Genomic DNA, 18,473 nt, shown 5'->3' with positions numbered 1-18,473 from the left:
AATGCAAGCTAAATAAGTTATTCAACTCACGTATAAGCCCAAAAGGTATACTTTTTTCTTGGATTTCTTTCACTTCTTGATTTCAATATTGTCCAGCCCCAACTCAATGAAGAAAGCTTCATTTGCCGAGTCTCTACCCAAGAACTCATGCACATCATCTTTGATTTCGTAAAGACTTCCTCTGGCTAGCACGATGTCTCTATAATCAACTCCAACCTTGCTATCAAGTGGATTGGCAGCAAACCTTGTGTAATACATATCTGTCGCAAAAACCTGTGCCCACAAGTAGCCATAGTAACCTGCTGAATATGAGGATGACATTATATGTCCAAACGAATCGTAGCCCTTTGTCAACTCGTTGCCATTCCTCAACAAGGATACCTCTTCCATAGAATCGTTCCACAGATTCAAAAGATCCAATTTGCCCAAATGCTTAGTTGTGTGAATTTTCATATCAAAAAGACCAAAACGAATTTGTCGTAAAATTGACATTGCACCATTAATGTGTTTTGTAGCAATCAATGCATCAAGGAGACTTTCTGGAATTTTTTTACCTGTTTCGTAATGATGGGAGATTGCCAGAAGATCTTCTTTATTCCACGTCCAGAATTCAAACATCTGAGACGGTGCTTAAACAAAATCCCATGGCACGGAACTAGGACCGTTCATTCGAGCAGCCATATTCTTACCGACTAAGTGATGAATTCCATGACCCAATTCGTGAAAGAAGGTGTTCAATTCATCATGTTTAAGTAATGATGGTTTTTTAGAAGACGGTTTTGAAAAATTACAAACGAGGGCTGTTACAGGATACGACCTTCTGCCCTCCTCATCAATGAACGAAGGTGCCAGAGAGAAATTTGCTGCGTGTCCAAATTTACCTTCTCTAGGATGTAGATCAAAATAAATCCAACCAAGAAATTTTGACGATGCTGAATCTTCCATTTCATAAACTGCCAGCAGTTTTACATCGTCATTCCAAATGTTTTTCACAATCGTTTTAGTCTGCTCAATGAACTTTAAGTTGAAAAGTTTTTCATAAATGTTTAACATTCCACTAATAGATGATTCAATGGGGAAATACTCTGATATTTTCTCAAAGTCTACGTTGTATTTCTCTTTCATTAACGTGTTATCGTAATAGCGGTGATCCCAGGAGTAATATTCGCCATCAAAAGGAATTGATAATTCTTCACATTCTTTTTTTTTCATTGCTTTTAGATGTTTGAGCTCCTTTTTTGCTAAGGGCAACAATCTATCTTTAAGGTCCTTCAAAAAGTCAAAAACTACCTCTTCTTTCTTGGCCATCTTGTTATCTAAATTATAGCCGGCGTAAGTAGCATATCCTAATAACTCCGCTAACTTTTCTCTGAGCGTCAAAGTCTCCAAAAGAATTTCCTCATTTTCAGGAGTCTTATTCTGATCTGCAACGAAAGCCTTTCGCCTGGTCTCCGTTCTCTTAGCTGTTTTCATAACAGGAAAAATATCAGGATACTTGAAGGTGACCTTATACTTTTCTGTCTTGGTTCTCTCATCCCAAAAAGTTTCAAACTGTTCTAGAACCGATTGAGAGACACCTTCTAATTCTTCTTTACTAAATGCAATATACTCATTTTGTTTACCCATGTTTTCGGAAAATTTAAGTGATTTGAAAGATATCAATTTCCGTAACTTCTTCACCTCCTCTCGTTTTTCCTTTGATAAATCTAGACCTGCTCGCAGGAAGTCCTTGATACATTTTTCCACGTACCTAAAGACTTCAAAGCCTTCAGTACCTTTTTCATATTTGTTATCCTTTATTTGTTTCCATACTGTATCAAATTTAACATACAAATCATGTCTCAGAAAAAGATCAATTTGTAGATTCTGCAGTACTTCTGTAACTTCTACTGATGCAGCTCTCACACCCTCATCTTCGGAGACATGTTGAAAGAAGGTAAGCTGACCAGTCTCTAACTGCATTCTATTTTCGTGTTGCATGAACGGTCTCACGAGATTGTTAATGGAAGGGTCTTCCAATTCTGCAAGTGAATCATAAAACTTGACGGCATCCTCAACTATTTTGTTTGCTCTCTCGATAATATCTTTAGAAGACCAATTCCATGATGGCGGTGAATTAGGGGAAACAAATCTCACTGAACCCATAGTCCTCCTAACTACGATTCTGTAAATGCCATAGGCTAAGATGGGAAGTCCTACAACCGGTATAATAGTGTCCGCGGTGAACCAATTGGTGACGTAACCCTTGGAAAATATCCGAGTCAAGTTCATATTGCCCAGCATGGTAATATTATTCTGTAGAAGTTTGAAGTAACGGTGGTAATTCCTGCACTGTGATTTAATCCTTTTTTTCAGTAAAAAAATCAATGCGGTCTATAAAGGTTGTAACTAGTTGAGATCTAAAAAGAACGGACAGGATATACAATATGGATATAAAGATCAAGAGCCATCCTGTATAAGTGTATAGTATTTTTGTATTTTTGTGTCCCAGATTTTTCCGCAGGTTAAGTTTTTGCATTTACGTGAGTACGTGAGTCTCTCTAGTAACGCGGGACACAGGGATAATTCACCCCCCAGCATCATGAAATAATTGCAGCTATCAATTATGCTAAATTCTAGGCTGGTCATATTCTTTTGAATTATGCGCCTGACGAAGTTTGTCATTTACTGTACTAACGGTTTATGGCCCACTACAAACCAATCAGGGTCTATGAATTTGAGCTTTGCTGTTACCCAGCCCTGGTCACCAGATACTGGCTTTAGCAAAAGGAGATTTTCGACTATTCAATAAGGCAGGAGGCCCTGTATTCTAGCATCCACTACATTTGTCTAGGGCATTGAAATACCAAGTGGAAAAGACTGTCCATTGAATAGTGAATAAGTACTTTTGAACATTCACGTTTCGTTATATAAATTTTGTTGGGATGTCTGAAAAATCCAAAGTGCAAACGTTGATGCCAAACAAATCAATTCTGAATGATAAATGGGACGTAGTACTTTCCAACATGTTGGTCAAGACTGGATTGGGACTTGGTGTGGGTGTCGTAGGTTCGGTATTATTCTTTAAACGTCGTGCGTTCCCAGTTTGGTTGGGAATTGGCTTCGGTTTGGGAAGAGGATATGCTGAGGGTGATGCCATTTTCCGTTCTGCAGCAGGACTAAGAACCGTAAAAGCCTGATCTGGTCATTAATAGCCCTACGTCTAAATCATTTATTCTTTTGAAGTTAACTAATCTGTACATGTCTACATATATTTCCGTAAGTAAAAACTCCCCCAAGAAATCATTTCCCTTTCGTATTATCTTATTCTATGATGAGCCTAAACGACACCCATATTCATAGCGAAAATACCGACAATTCCTCAATTTGTTTCGTTAAGTTGTCACTCATATCTTTTCTCTGAGCTATGATTCTATCCTGAACTTCCTTGTCCTTTTGTTGATCCTTCTGCAGCACCTTTGCGTTCAGCGCTTTGATATTGGATGGTGTCTCTCGCACCCTCGTGTTATATTTGTCAACATTGAATATGTCTGAAGTTAGCGAATCATCTCGATTCATCTTATGTATTTGTATTTTTGTTTTTTTGACATCCTTCGGCGATAGTGCCTTTTTGTTCTTCTTTCTGTAGTCTTTGCTCTTTGCAATCCGTTTCTCTGATTTTCTACCCATATTTTACCATTAAAAGTACTCTAATGGCACTGGTGAATAATGTACTGCCTTCTTACCAGTGTCTAAGTAGCAAGACTCACTACCTTGTCTTTTCAGTTTTTTTTTTAGATTGTAGGCGAAGAAGAGCTAGTGAAAAAATTTTTTTGTCACAAACAATTGACCTCATCTCATCTCATCGCATCCCATCTAATCACAAAGAGACCAAGGGAAAACAAAGGGCTTCTACATTAAAGAAAGCAGGTTGATAATACACATTGTAGCAGTTCAAAATGGTTTCGACACATAATAGAGATAAACCATGGGATACGGAGGAAATAAACAAGTGGAAGATTGAAGAGTTTAAACCTGACGATAATGCGTCTGGTTTGCCATTCGCAGAAGAATCAAGTTTTATGACGCTATTTCCCAAATACAGAGAAACTTATTTAAGAACCATTTGGAATGATGTCACAAAGGCGCTAAACAGTCATAATATATCCTGCGTTTTGGATCTTGTGGAGGGGTCTATGACTGTTAAGACCACGAGAAAAACATATGATCCTGCGATCATTTTGAGAGCTCGAGATTTGATCAAACTTCTTGCCCGCTCCGTTCCTTTTCCTCAAGCTGTGAAGATTTTGCAGGATGACATGGCTTGCGATGTGATAAAGATTGGGAATACAGTGGCTAATAAGGAGAGATTTGTTAAAAGAAGGCAACGTCTTGTTGGACCTAATGGTAACACTCTCAAAGCATTAGAACTTCTCACAAAGTGCTATATCCTCGTACAGGGAAATACGGTTAGTGTAATGGGACCATATAAGGGCCTGAAGGAAATACGTCGCGTGGTGGAAGATACCATGAGAAATGTCCATCCAATTTATCATATTAAAGAACTAATGATCAAAAGAGAATTGGCGAAAAGACCAGAACTGGCGGAGGAAGATTGGTCGAGGTTTTTGCCGATGTTTAAGAAAAGAAATGTCGCACGTAAGAAATCAAAGAAGCCTAAGAAAGAAAAGAAGATTTATACTCCCTTCCCTCCTGCTCAATTACCTAGAAAGGTTGATCTGGAGATTGAAAGTGGTGAATACTTTTTGAGCAAGAAGGAAAAAGAGATCAAAAAGTTACATGAACGCAGAGAGAAGCAAGTTGAAAAGCAGGAAGAAAGGCAAAAAGAAAGAAATCAAGACTATATTGCACCAAAAGAAAACGAATATAGAGGATCTGCGAAGATTGAAGAGTAGTATGCTCATCGGTCATAATTAAGTATTATAACAAGTATCTCGTCACATTTTGTAGGTAGGAGTAAGTCATTCTATTATGTCGTTTTCTTTCAGCACCTTCAAAAAATATCGAATAGGCAGAGTTCTCGCGTTTTTTCAGGACGCGTAAAAAATTTAGGCCTACTTAAATAAAAAATATCTGGTAAGAACTAGCAGAGTTAAGTGTTCAATGTTGCTCAAAAAAGAGAGTAAGAATGGATGAAATCTTAAGTGAATTGAGCCTGTTGAACGGCAAAAGGAAAACCTATAAGAAAAGAACGGAGAGTTTTAGCGATGATCCGCCAGCATTTGCTCCGTTGGTATCAGGCAACGGATTTCTATTCGAAAATGATACTCTAAATAGGGTTAAGAATAGATTACAACGTCAAGAAGATACAAGCTCAAATGATTTTGTCACAGAACTCAGTCAAACACAAGTAATAAGCAATTTCTACAGTGGTGGAAAAGACTTGGAATTTGATAAAAATAATCATACAGCGGAAAGGACTAGCGCCCATTTAAGCAGTACACAGCGTATTAATTCCCATCGGGATTTGGCAACTCAAGTGAAAAGTTTAAGTGGTCTTAAAACACAGCCTATTTATTCAGATCATAACTTGGCCACTCAGAAGGACCCTTATAGTGAGCTGAAAACACAGCATGTAAAAGACGCTAATAAAGATGTATTGGCAACGCAAAAGATCTTGTCACCTGAAACCAATGCAGATTCATCAGCGCCTGCAGCAAAGGATTCTGAACGGAACAAGGATACGTCTTCAACCTATAAAGACGGTCATGGTTTTAGCGCGGAAGAGTCACTTCAGTGTTCCCCGCTTAAGATTCATATTATTCAGGCGAAGTTGCTAGAAAACAATGAGAAATCTTTAGATCGAGCGACTGTTTCGAAGGACTCGAAGAAGGCCATAAACAACGGGCCTTGCATAAAGGTGTCCAAAGAAGAGTTCCTTGAAGACTTGGATAATTCTAGTGAGAGTGACCAAGAAAAAGCGATGGAAACAGAGCTTATACAAGCTACGGCCTCGAGAGTAGCCATTTCAGCTGAACAAAAAAAAATTCAGATTGCTGCTTTTTCCAATAGTTATGGAATACTTAAGAACTACAAGCACGAACTCAAGCGAGAATCAAATATTCAGGAATGCATAATATTGAGTTCTGATGATGATACAGACGATGAACAACATTTGCAAGTTTTCAGGTCTCACTTAAGTAAAGCCAGTCTTCTAGACATAAAAGCTCGTCTCTCTAAGAAAAATCCCTCGTTAAAGAATGCCATAAATGGAACATCTCTCAAAAAGTTATACACTGGTCTCAGAGAAGCTTCCAAAAAGCAAATAGTGGAACATCAGAAAAAATTGATGGAGAAAAAGGGACTTAACATAAAAGAAATAGAAGTTCAAAAACAAATAGTTGAGGATCTTTTAGAACAGGAAATTGCAAGGAATAAGAGGATTAGAGCTAGAGAAAAACAAGAACAAGAACAAGAACAAGAACAAGAACAAGAACAAGAACAAGAACAAGAACAAGAACAAGAACAAGAACAAGAACAAGACTGCTCAATAACTGCGGAATTTCGCGAAGAAGACATGAATTATAGCGGCGATGAAAGTTCAAACGAGTCAATCTATCATGATGAAAAATCGGATGGAGAAGATCCTCATGGACCACAACCGAATAGTAACCTTATAACCGGACCACTCACTGAAGAAAATTCCCATAGTGACATCGAGCAGTCTGAAAAGAAGACCAAAGAGACTAGCATTGAAAAACCTCATATGATTGATGACGACGAGGGAATAATCCTCGGTCGGTTAAAAGCAAAAGCTGTACCGGTAATTATGGACTCAGACTCAAACTCAGATGATGAAAGAGTTAATAACGGTAATCCCATTGATCTTGGAAACTATGGTAAAAATTTGGCTGAAGGTACTATGCATGTTCATACCCGCAGAGAGAACATAGTTGAAAACTATGCTAATGAACGACTCGAGAAGGATGGACAACACCGCACTGCTGCTTCGCTGCAAGTTAAAGAAGATCTAAAGGAGAAGAAAAACAGGGCAAGGAGGCTGAAAATGGAAGAAAGCGGCGTTCGTAGCATCCTCGAAGTGGAAGCAGAAGAATCCGAGGATGAATGGCATGGGTTAGGAGGTGTAGATGGTGAGTTATCTGAAGAATACGACTCCGAACTTGAGAAAATGATTGATGATTATTCGCAAGATATCGTGAATCCTGATGAGATACGTAATTTACTTGCAAAAGAGAACAAGGAGCTCGATTTGCAAATGGTAAACAAGATTTTGCACGATGTTAAGAATGGTGGATTTCGCAAAAGACGAGGTGCAGGAATGGTGCTTGAGATTAGTGACGAAGATGATGAAGATTTAGAAAACTATAGATCCAAAAGAAGAGAACTGATGAAACAGAAACGATTAGAGCTCACCAAGGAAGGAGACATAAATTTAATGAAGAATGGAAAAGTCCAAGCGTTTTTCGAAAGCATGGTGGAGGACATCGTTGATGAAAAGAATGCTTTCCAGCCCGACGAAAAAGAGGAAGGCGAATCCTCACAAAATGAAGCTGCTCTGACCAGCAAACAAAAAATGACGCTTTCAGAAGAATTTGTTCAGCAGAGTCTTTCTTTCCTAAGATATAATGACGATAAGCAAACCAGCGCCATATTCAATGATAACTACCCCGGTAAAGAGAATTCCGACCTCCTCAGTCTAAAACAACATAGCCATATAAAGAGGCTCCATGCTCCAATTTCTTCCGTCTGCCACCAGGTAGAAAACCACGAGGATGAGCTACATTGTATGCTGACGAGTGAACAAACTGCCTCGTCGGTCTCAGAAAAATTTGGGTCGCATGTCGGAATTGACAACAAGTTGAAAAATGGTAAAAAGACAGTCACAGTATCGCGAACTTATAAGACAGTTGGTGGGAACCGTGCAGCAATCACTTATATGGGAAAAATGAGAAAACTTGTCGCTCCAAAGAGACAAAACGTAAGCAGAATGCCCAGCAGTTTCCGTACACGAAAATTGAATGTAAATACTATTTTCGACAACGATGATACCAGTTTCGAAGTTTAATGGAGAACTTATTATATCTCCAATGTGTATGTGTATCAGCAGACTTTTTTTATAGTGAATACTCTACAAAATCAAATCTGTGTTCAGCGCTTCTCGTAAGTCATCATAAGCAATGGTACTATCCAAAACAGGGCCAGCGGGCTCTCTTCTTTGCGAAACAAATTTCAATTCGCTTCGGAGATCGCATAAGGTAGTCTTTTTCAATGCTTGAGAGGCAGTTATTTTTTGCCCTGCATCATGCGACGTTTTAACTTCTTTTGAAATTGCAGGCTTTGTGCTAAATGGATTCCATCGAGTGAAAAAAGAGCTGTTTTCAGTAATTTCTTTTACTTCCGTAATCCCCTGCGATCTTTTTACGAATTCTGAAAGCAACTGTCTAGAGCATACCGATTTGCTGGCTCTTGAAAATACAGGTTCACTGCTTATGCGAACACTTTTCATGGAAGGACCATTGATTCGGCTGGGAAAGGGGGAGGGCTGAAATCTGCTTGATACGCTTGGCTGTTTTTTTACTGACAAGATACTTTCATGTGAATTGTATCTTCTCAACGGCACTGACTTGCCGTCGTCGCGAAAATTAATTGATATGACTGTGTCTTGGTCGGACATGGAATCTTCGTCCATTTCACAATCTTCAAAAAGTGAAATAGATATACGTTGCTTACCTTTGAAGAAAGATTTGACATCATTTTTGTTAGAATGTGCAGATCGAGAAGTCGAGTTTCCGTTCAGACCTGTATCGTAAGATTTCGCCAGACGAACCGTATTCTTGTTCGCTTCCTTCAAGGGAGAGCCTGGTAAGGAGACACATTTCGAACAATTCATTGGACTATCCTGAAGCTCGGAAAATATGACCACTTTCTTTTTATTATCTTTTCTAATGGGCGATAATTGAGTAGCCTCCATGTGTGAGCGATGACGCTCTGTGATCTTCAATGGTTTCGGTTGAAATGAATCCCAGCTACATTTCGACGATTTTGAGGAAGGAGTTCCATCCTTTTTTTGAAGCAGCGCCAAATCATTGAGCCTGGTCGTCACATCCTGAAATTCGTACACAAGATCCTCAATATATCTACGATTGGTGTAATTAGAGGGTCGCTGAGTACGTTCTTGATTGAGCTTACTCATCACATATTCGGATCGTACGCATAAGGAATTCAACTGCGCGACGTATATGCTGTATGTGTCCTTAAGATCTTCTTTTCTGTTATAACACTCTGGTTGTTGTAAGTTTTGTTCTTGTGATATCCATAATTCCAATTGCAAAACAGCTTCCTGTGCTCTATTGAGTAAATGCTCAGTAATATTTTCTAGCGTAGTCATTCGGACCATACAAATATGTGCACTAACACTAGCCCAAGGTCTTGCTGTTATATATTATCTTCGACTGTTGCTTATATGTGTGATGACTCTGGGTGAACAATCATTTTCGTGCAACAGTAAACAAAGTTTTCGTAGCTTTTTCCCGCTCGAGATAAAGTATCAGAATAGACGACCCGTTCTCAGGGTTTTTGGAGCGTTATCAAACCGTATAGAACTATCTTACTTAACCTTGACAAGCATTGACGAAAGCAGAAGAATCTTGATAGACAGAAGTTTCATCTCCCTTATTGTCAACTATAAGACGTTCAGATTAGAAAAGAACCGGAAAGGAGTCTCTAAATTTGACTCCATCCGAAGTACTGTATAATGCGAAGATTGCAACTGCTTTTGGCTGTTTGAGCGAAGCATCATGGAATATTACTGACAATCCAATTGGGGATTCAATGAGGCAATAACTGGTGAGCCCAGTTTCCCAAATGTTCATTCCAAAGGGTTATATTTTTTAATGGCATTAAGCGCTGATATTTGAGTATGTGAGTATACCTGGGAACATTAAGTGGGTGGGTTGAGTTACACTGAAACTAGTCCTCCACAGGAACCAGAGATTTCAAGGAAGGCAATGTATAGAACCTTGTTTTAACATTAGCAGTGTTATCAAAACTTCGTAAGTTGCTGTTCTATCTAGGACCGTCTTTAGCAGCTTCAAAGAAATTAAGTGGTACGGCCTGATTTTTTTTCATCGAGACAGGTTCAATCTTCTGGTGAGAAACAAAAAGACACTAGTATTACATTTTTTCCTCTTGAGTAAGTCAAAATTTAAATTATTTTGAAGCCTAGCGCCAGATATGTCAAGGTTCTGCATCCTTATTGAATCACGTCTTTAGGTGCCCATTTGCCCATCTTCAAGGAAAAAGGAAGGAAAAGAGTTGATGGTCTCAGCCCTTCCTTAAAATGCAATATGTAAGGCGTTCGAAATCGGACAAGCCGTTGATGATGAAGCTGGCAAAGCTTTTTAGACCACATATGCGTCTTCAACAATTGATGCTTAAAGAGCAGATATATTGCGGTATCGAAAAGAGGAAGGTCCACATCAATGAGATGAAACCGGACTTAACAAATAATTCTAAGAAGAATTCGTCCCTCAAGAAATGACGGCTATCTAGTTGTTACCAGATTCAAGAGAATCGTGTCAACGCTTATTGATTCTTTTGCTATGCGATAAACTCATCTTCTATCCCTATCTAGAATATGTTGAATGCGAAAAGTAGAACTTTGAGTTACGTAGACTGTTTATAGAACCTTTTTCTCAGGGACTTTTTTGTTAGACGCAGGGACATTAATATCTTTTGGCAGACTTCATTTGACTTACACATGATTTATTTTTGCGAGGTGAGCCAATATAAGTGTTGATACGAAATCATCTTGAAATTGTCCTCTTGGCACCCGAAGCCAGAAGTATTGATCAAAGTATGAACTATATGTAGATCCGGTCTATCCTTTTTATGTTTCGAATTCGTTTTTCCATTTTTCTTCGTCTTTGCACGAGAGTGCTGATAGAAAAAGCCGAAAGATAAAACTGAACAAAATTGAAAGATCAAAAGCTTCGAATGCCAAAAGGGGAGATTGAACTAAGAGGCAGCTTACTTTATATCAAATAAAATTGAAAAAAAGTATACATAAAGGGAATGAGGATAGTATTTGTTGAGGAAACAGCACCTGCTCAATAGAATAGAGCAAAGAGGAGAAAAATAGTCAAAACATTCAGTTTTGCTTTTTCTTTTTTTCCTTGAAGAAATACTTAGCCTAGCTTGGTGGAACAATGATTGATTGTGGTTCTAATAGTCTCTGTTCAATTTAATTTGATTATAATAAAATGAAATACATGCTTTCACACATTTTTATCCGAAATCATACACATGAAAAAGGCGTAACACTACTGTCTTTGAAAAACCTAGACACCGTGCTTCCGTGTTTAATGTACAATTAATTTTGAAATAGGTAGTAAATAGAATGTATTGTTGATTTCACTTTTTGGAATCCATGCTTCTTTGATATAGTCGTAGCAGCCAAATCTTGCCGTAGTATAAGTACATTGTCGAAGAATTGATGCGCTCAATCCAGAGTAAAGCCCAAAAATACCCTCTGTTTGTAGAATATTTTTAAGCATAAGGAGGAGCGAGGGTTTTGGTAGAGAAGCAGTTTGTAAGCGTACTTTTGCAAGATCCAATGGGTGAGTTATGATGCAGGCGAATACGCCGCCAGCTCCACCATACCACCAAGGGTAGATGGGGGCAGATTGCTGAGGGGTGTTTGGTTGCATAGTTGTGACTGGGGGACTAGGGTTCACTATTCTTGCTGATTATGAGTTTATATATATATATATATATATATACGCATGTGTATGGATGGATTCCATTAACTAGAAACAGTTCATGGCTTTTGTCCACAATGGGGTTGCGCGGGGATCGACTGCTTTTTCTCAGCTGGTCGCGATGACAAGAATAGGTTTATGACATCGCGAAAGTGATGGAAAGGAAGTTAGCATGATGCTGGAAATGCGCAAAGGCGACTGCAAGCAGTAATTGGTTTTTAAATAAGGTGTAAGCTAGATAGATTCATATGAAATTTACTTCATAGGGGGAGGGGGTCTCACGCTTTTAAGGATTTCTGGAAGAGAACAGCACAATTCTGTCACTTTCGATAAAGAGATCTTCCACATTAGAGAGCGATTTTGGTTCTGGAACATAGGGCAAGGTTGAAAGCCTGGTTTGAAGAGTGAAATCTATCTCTGTAGGCTTAGTGAAGTAAGCAAGGGAGGGGAAAGAGCTGGAAGAGATGTTGTATGAATGTGAAGCCCCTGCAGTACGATGGCAGTGGTCAGCTTTGGAGCTTGCTAGGCGGCTAGCAGTGGGTATGCGGGGGAGTAAGGGGGAATAGTGGGGGCTAGGAAGGGTTGAATATTGCAGAGGCTTTTTCATGGAGGAAGTGGATGGGAATCGAGAGGGGTTGGTGTTGTTGGAAACAGTGTTGAGATCTGGAGGAAGAAGCTTCTTCTTGGGAAAGTCGAATTTGATGCGATCACATCTGTGATCTTGTTTCGGGAGCGCAAAGTTGTGATTTCGAGTTCTTTTGCAGGACGAGGATTTTTTGATTTTCCAATGACAGTTCTGGAGAGTCTCTGAAGAATGCGGGTTTTGCAAGGATGGAAGGTTTGGCTGTTGAGAATTGCTTCTTGTAGTTGTACTTTGCCTCTTCTGGCGGTTTTGGTAGTGGTAGTGGTGTAGATGGTTGGCACGTATCTGAGAGGAATGGAAAGAGGAGTATGTATAGGTGGAACTAAAAGGTTCTGCAGCAGTGGGAGCAGTACCAGCTGCATCCGTAGCAGAAGCAGCGGGGAGTGTTACAATATCCTCCAATTTGGATAACAGCGAAGAAGCTGTAAAATAGCGCATTCGATTCAACATATTCTGATACACGAGCTTATTTTCCAGTTGCCGACTTATTTTATTTACCTTATGGTAACGATACTCAGGATAAATGTTTAGATGCCAGTGCTCTTCAAATTGTGAAAGAAGCTCAAAGTATAGCTGAAATATTCCATCATTCTTCCCCCATAGTTGTGAAGTGATTACAAGTTATTGTAATATGCAATACCCATATATACATGTAATAATTATGCCAATAGATCAAGAAGGGGAGGACTTATAGTAACAACTTTTTCCTTCCTCCTGCGGTTAGAGACCCAGTTCTTGATCTGAATATTGGAGAGTCCGGTCTCTTTTGTTAACAGTTGAAGGCTTTTCTTATTCAAGTAGGGTTTCTCGATATTATTTGTGAACCATTTCTCAAGCATATTAATTTGGGGTTTTTCTAACCTACGTCCCCTACATGGATGTTTACCTGACATCTTATGCTGTACAGTCTGTGGTGTATTTAAATCAAAAAATACTGGTTTTTTCAAATCCTCTTTCGTATTACTACCAATACCTGTTTCAATGTGCTTTGATGCGTTAAATTCTTCTCTTAAGGAGCCTAGTCTTATTTCTTCCTGGATGAGTAACTTTATAACTTTTGATAACTGGGCAGTAACTTTTAGCAAACACTTTTCGTCGCTGTCGAAACTACCATCATCCCTAAATGAAGAGAGTGTCTATTTATTCTGTTAGTATTGATTATCAAGGAAGTATTAATATTGAAAAGCAGCTCAACTTACTGTAAAAATTCCATGCAACTCAATAAATATTCCAATACTGACTTTTTTGACATCACATGGAAACTCAGAACAAATATGCAAAAGGCGATCATTTATTTTTCTTAACCTAGTTATTTTAACATGTCAGTATAATACAATTTGAATGAATATAGTTCTTTCACCATACTTTTCCTTTTTATCATCATATTGGACAGGGTTTAGTAGTATATTTATTGGTATTTTATTCATTACTGACTTAATTGTAAAGAATTTTTTGAATTGAGATTATTGGGACTTTGTTCCAATTAAATATCCATTGCTTTACACCTGGGCGCTTAATATTGAAACCTTGATACATCAAAACTTGTTTCATGAGTTTCTTAAGCTAGGGTGTACGGGCAGCAATTTTGAGGTTAAGAAGCAATGAAGTGTCATATACCCTCTAAGAGTAAACTAATGTGAAACATTTCGGTTAAAGAGCTTCTAACATGGGGTACAAGAGAGAGAGTGCCAGTATCAGAGACATATATATATATAGTAGTTCATCTTCTTCTAAAATTGTTAACTTATTTTCTTGACATCTGAAAAGAAATATCTAACAGATCGAATGAATACAATGAAATCTAACAGGAATGGAAAAAATATATACAGTCAACCAGCTTTCAAGGTTAAAATTTCTAAAAGAAAGAAGTTGGCGGCATCCAAATTTAAAAAAAAATGTACCAATTCAAGTGCTGAGGTGCTGAGGTCAAAAAACAGACGGGAACCACAGAGTGATGGCATAACCAATTTTTTAGCTAAGAAATCTGACATAAAGATTCCTTCCCCACCAAAAAGTTTGTTAGAAGAAATCAAAGAAGAAAAAATCAAGCTGGCAGGGTACGGCATAGATATTGGTGCTACTCATTGGAGCTTTCCTTTTCTGTGGGATAATGATGAGTTTTTAATCTCACTTACTAATGATTTACTAAATAACTTATATAAGAAGCCTGTGAGTAGAGCTGTATCCACCCGACCACTGAATTCCTTCATGGCCTTTAGAGTATATAATGCGCAATTTGGGTACGGCCTCAGACAAAATATTTTATCATCGCTACTTGCGTCCGCGTGGCACTCGCACCCGGAACAGCAGAACATATGGGACACATTTGCGCAGCAGTTTAATTTTGTCAAGCCGAAGTGTGGGTTTGTGGAGTGGGTGGATCAAAGATATGAGCGGGAGAGTTAATTAAAAGATTTTGTAGATTTGTATTTGCATTGATGATGTCTTGTTGGTTTGGGGAAAGTAGTGCTTGGAAGTAGAGTTGAGAAGCTTGGGCGAGGAGTGGGGATGGATTGCGTTGAAGTAGTGTTGTGATTTGGTGGGTCAACTGGATGATGCTTGGGATGCGTGGTTGTGTAGCTACCTCGTTTGCTAGTTGAGTTATGGAGACGGCAGAGACGGGGTCTTGGAAGTGTTTGATGGTCTGTAGAGCAAGATGAATCGTCAAGTGGATATCTGGCGATGGTATTTCCCTTGGTTTTGCTGACTGTAACGGCTTTCTATCCACTACTGTACCTGTTACGAATATGGGTGGTTGTGAGGGAAGTTTTGGTAAATTTATTAGGGATATCAAATGCTTGATTGATGAGTAATCCGTTAAGAATTAAAATACTCTTAAGGTATTTTATCTTCTGCTTTTCATATACTGTTTGGACTTAAGCCTGTTAAGTTCCGCAAGAAAGACACTTGTACAGAACTTTAAAAATGCGATTACTCAGAAATATCAAATAGTTACCAATAAAGACTTCTTTCCTATTAATAAATAACATACGTAAATCCATCAAAATTTATTATATAATGAGGTTTTCGGAATTATAACAGTTAAATCAGAATTTGAATTAGGGACTCTCTACAAAATTTCCAAACAATTCAAATGAAACTATACTAGATTGGCCAAAATAATGTACTAGAGTAATCAATTCCTTAGTTCAAGCGTGCTAATCCTTTCCAATACCTCCCGATCTCCTTAAAAGGAAATGTATGCGGTGCATGGGTGTACTACGGCCTTTTCTGACATTTGTGCACCCGTACCCTTTCTCCGGAACACACAAAAGGTTCCTCATATTGGGTTTTATTACTATGTATTATTTGTTAGTGTACATATCACTTGAGTTATTACTCCCTTTTTTGTTTTGTCGACGTTATTAAAGTTTAAACAGATTCAAAGCGAAATTTTTCAAAAAAATGATCATGACATTTATTTTATTCATTAGTTTCTATTGCTTGTTGAACTGTTTCAGATAAAAAATGTGTAAATTAACCTAAACTTCTGTTAGAAATGTTTTTCAAAAACCTTTATTTGTGAGGTCTTGTTGGTCAAAAATTACAGTTAACACCCATGAATCGTAAATAGACTAAAAATCAAAAGAACAGCTACTGTAAGCCTTCTAAACTAAAAAGAAGCTTTGTCTGAAGTGTGAAAAAATCACATCCTGGAAGTAATGCTACACTATACCCCATCAGAACTACTCCTTACACGTGTACTTGAGGTGCTGTTGAATAGCTGTTGTAAGTCCCGCTACCAACCATCTTGATACTCGGAAAACATCCTCCATTAGGGAGCCGAGCGAAATAAAGATAAAGAGTACTCCAAGTCTAACATGATTGCACGCCTTAGTATACTATATTAACTTGAATTAAGGTACTAATAGAAAACTAAATTCTTGCTTAGGTAAGTTTGCCTATCTGTATAAAGCTGGTTCACGTATATAGCTAACGAAGTACAGATTTCACAATGGTTGTATATTCTTATATTAATGGACTGCTTGATTTGGACGTTAATAGGTTGTTATCTTTCTGCTTTCTACATAGAGAATTGTATGTTTCCTGATATGACTTTTTTTAATGGAGTTTCCTGTATTAGCGGGTAAATATATTGTGTTCCAGGCAATATTTATCAACGGTATTAGATAGGGAACTCCGAATTGTATAGTCTTATTTTTCTTCAACTTTTCCAAAGAAACCCTTTCCAAATGGCTTATTATTTTTTTTGGCAGATTAGGCAAAAAAAATAATAAAATGTTTAGGTTTGCTTCATTTCTTAGCTTCGTGGGATCCTTCTGCGAGTTTCCAATAATTGGATTTAATTGAAATCTTAGAATGAGAAATTTCTTATACAATTTACCATATCTAGGGGCTTGTCTGAAAAAAATTAAGATGACCGCTTTCACTTTCTTCTAGGTGTGACTGAATAAGGAAATAGGGTGTGTGGATGATGTGGATAATGATTTAAAAGAAAACTAGAAAATTCTATACGGAATCGCACTTTGAACAAGTAAATCGAAACGGGCGATATATATTGAAATATAGATCGATATTCTCTCTCTCTAAGGTATATGAAAGAGATGACTTATAATAATCAGAAACAAGATAAGTGATTTGTACAACAAAATAAACGAAGCCAGATGAAGCCCTAACAGAATATCAATCCAGACTGGAAAGACACCTGATGATGATCAATCGCGAGACGTTTACAATTCAGGAATCTGACTACTAATAAGTCTATGTCATGGAACATGAAATAACAGTTGTGCTGTGTATTCTGTGGGACTAGAAATGGTGTGATGACGATGAAAATTCTTAACGCGTCGGCCTCTCTTAAGAGACAAATAGGTGCAAGATGTTAGGTATAAATACTGACATATTTGCTAGATGTTAATCCAAGCTCAATTTGTTTTATCTCAATTCATGATATGGAAAATCAAGAGCTTAAATGTCTCTACAATTGAATATCATAATATGATCACCAAATTTCAACCAAGTTACTATCGATAACTCCGAAGAAACCATTCTTTCCAGATAATATACTCCTGAAGAGCTGTAGACTTTCAGTTGGCATGGAAAAAGGCTCTTCACGTTCGTGGCTGTTTTTAGAAAAGTAATCTGCACCGTTTCTCTGTCTCCAACAGAAATAATGTAGATCTCTATCTATAGACTACAAATAATTATCTTCAAGTGATATAAGAGAAAATTACCACGCTAAAACCTTTCAGTTTGGCTGCTTGCAATATTTTAGACAGTCATAAGTTCCGAGGAAATCTGATTCAATCACAAGTTCAACCTCTCTATATGATCACAATTCAGTAACCAGGCAAAGCCAAAAAAAGGTCAAAAGTATGTTTTAGTATTATTTCCTCCATCTCATATCTAACTCGTCCTTTTTTTTTCTTTTTACTTTCGGAAGTTTGAATACTTGAAATATTGCAGCTGCTCTTAGTACGAGAACTTCTAAATGGTGAAGGACTTTCTTTGAAAGTATCAATTCAGCATAGGGAACAATAGTTGAGATAACTACATTTTTATTTTTCCTTCTTAATAATTCAACTAAACAATACAAAACAGCATGGGGCTTACTGAAGAAAAGTATCATTATTACTCGCAACATTGAGATACCTTTACGGTGTCTCTTTTTTTGATATTCTCGGATTTGCAAGCTGGGATATTAAAAGCTGTCGTTTTCTTTCTATGAACCCTATACAAAAGCACTAAATCACGAAATTTTCCATTATTTCGTTGAGACTTTTGACAAGAATGAGTTGTACGGTGGCAGATAAGGTATGCTCACCTTTGCCATTCGTTCCCAGCCTGAATTACTAAATTTTTCTGGAATATTTCAATAGTAACCCTGTTTAAAAGGATCTTCCAGCAGGGTTGAACTTCGACTTTTCAGTTTTTTATATGCACCTAATCATAAGGGTGCAGGATACTATCTCAAAATATACTATTGCAAAGAATAATATTAAGGAAAGGCAAGGCACTTTCACGGAACCCCAATTTGAGAATCATTAAAAAAAGTCTCTTACTTTGTAAAAAATATCCTAGGTGCTTTGGTTTATTTGCATAGCGTCAAAACAGGTATATAAGAACATGTGATTCTATGAAACAACTAA

General features: G+C 37.8%; 8 protein-coding genes across 8 annotated transcripts, besides 2 other annotated features; 4 read left to right on the top strand and 4 right to left on the bottom strand.

Annotated features, from left to right (window-relative positions):
* Positions 1-630: 630 nt before the first annotated feature.
* Positions 631-2,283, bottom strand: PRD1 (metalloendopeptidase; the record flags this gene model as incomplete). Its single annotated transcript, XM_037285920.1, has 1 exon — positions 631-2,283. The coding sequence occupies one exon, from the start codon at positions 2,281-2,283 to the stop codon at positions 631-633; it is 1,653 nt and encodes a 550-aa protein (XP_037141815.1).
* A 641-nt stretch (positions 2,284-2,924) lies between these two features.
* Positions 2,925-3,179, top strand: MIC10 (Mic10p; the record flags this gene model as incomplete). The annotated part of the gene is made up of 1 exon (XM_037285919.1): positions 2,925-3,179. The coding sequence occupies one exon, from the start codon at positions 2,925-2,927 to the stop codon at positions 3,177-3,179; it is 255 nt and encodes an 84-aa protein (XP_037141814.1).
* Positions 3,180-3,336: 157 nt separating this feature from the next.
* ADF1 (Adf1p) lies at positions 3,337-3,669 on the bottom strand (the record flags this gene model as incomplete). Its single annotated transcript, XM_037285918.1, has 1 exon — positions 3,337-3,669. The coding sequence occupies one exon, from the start codon at positions 3,667-3,669 to the stop codon at positions 3,337-3,339; it is 333 nt and encodes a 110-aa protein (XP_037141813.1).
* A 269-nt stretch (positions 3,670-3,938) lies between these two features.
* KRR1 (ribosome biosynthesis protein KRR1) lies at positions 3,939-4,895 on the top strand (the record flags this gene model as incomplete). Its single annotated transcript, XM_037285917.1, has 1 exon — positions 3,939-4,895. One exon carries the CDS (start codon positions 3,939-3,941, stop codon positions 4,893-4,895), a length of 957 nt encoding a protein of 318 aa, XP_037141812.1.
* Positions 4,896-5,128: 233 nt separating this feature from the next.
* On the top strand, positions 5,129-8,026 carry MRC1 (chromatin-modulating protein MRC1; the record flags this gene model as incomplete). Its single annotated transcript, XM_037285916.1, has 1 exon — positions 5,129-8,026. The coding sequence occupies one exon, from the start codon at positions 5,129-5,131 to the stop codon at positions 8,024-8,026; it is 2,898 nt and encodes a 965-aa protein (XP_037141811.1).
* Positions 8,027-8,089: 63 nt separating this feature from the next.
* On the bottom strand, positions 8,090-9,358 carry VAC17 (Vac17p; the record flags this gene model as incomplete). The annotated part of the gene is made up of 1 exon (XM_037285915.1): positions 8,090-9,358. One exon carries the CDS (start codon positions 9,356-9,358, stop codon positions 8,090-8,092), a length of 1,269 nt encoding a protein of 422 aa, XP_037141810.1.
* A 2,203-nt stretch (positions 9,359-11,561) lies between these two features.
* Positions 11,562-12,979: a sequence feature (X region).
* A 43-nt stretch (positions 12,980-13,022) lies between these two features.
* HMLALPHA2 (homeodomain mating type protein alpha2) lies at positions 13,023-13,790 on the bottom strand (the record flags this gene model as incomplete). The annotated part of the gene is made up of 3 exons (XM_037285914.1): positions 13,023-13,499; positions 13,563-13,668; positions 13,729-13,790. The coding sequence occupies 3 exons, from the start codon at positions 13,788-13,790 to the stop codon at positions 13,023-13,025; spliced, it is 645 nt and encodes a 214-aa protein (XP_037141809.1).
* A 358-nt stretch (positions 13,791-14,148) lies between these two features.
* On the top strand, positions 14,149-14,769 carry HMLALPHA1 (transcriptional co-activator mating type protein alpha; the record flags this gene model as incomplete). Its single annotated transcript, XM_037285913.1, has 1 exon — positions 14,149-14,769. The coding sequence occupies one exon, from the start codon at positions 14,149-14,151 to the stop codon at positions 14,767-14,769; it is 621 nt and encodes a 206-aa protein (XP_037141808.1).
* Positions 14,693-14,985: a sequence feature (Z region).
* Between the last annotated feature and the right edge of the window lie 3,488 nt (positions 14,986-18,473).

This window comes from Zygotorulaspora mrakii, chromosome 1 (genome assembly GCF_013402915.1).
Source record: "Zygotorulaspora mrakii chromosome 1, complete sequence".
NCBI classification, from domain to species: Eukaryota; Fungi; Ascomycota; class Saccharomycetes; order Saccharomycetales; family Saccharomycetaceae; genus Zygotorulaspora; species Zygotorulaspora mrakii.
This window is presented reverse-complemented; position numbering and strand designations above follow the sequence as displayed.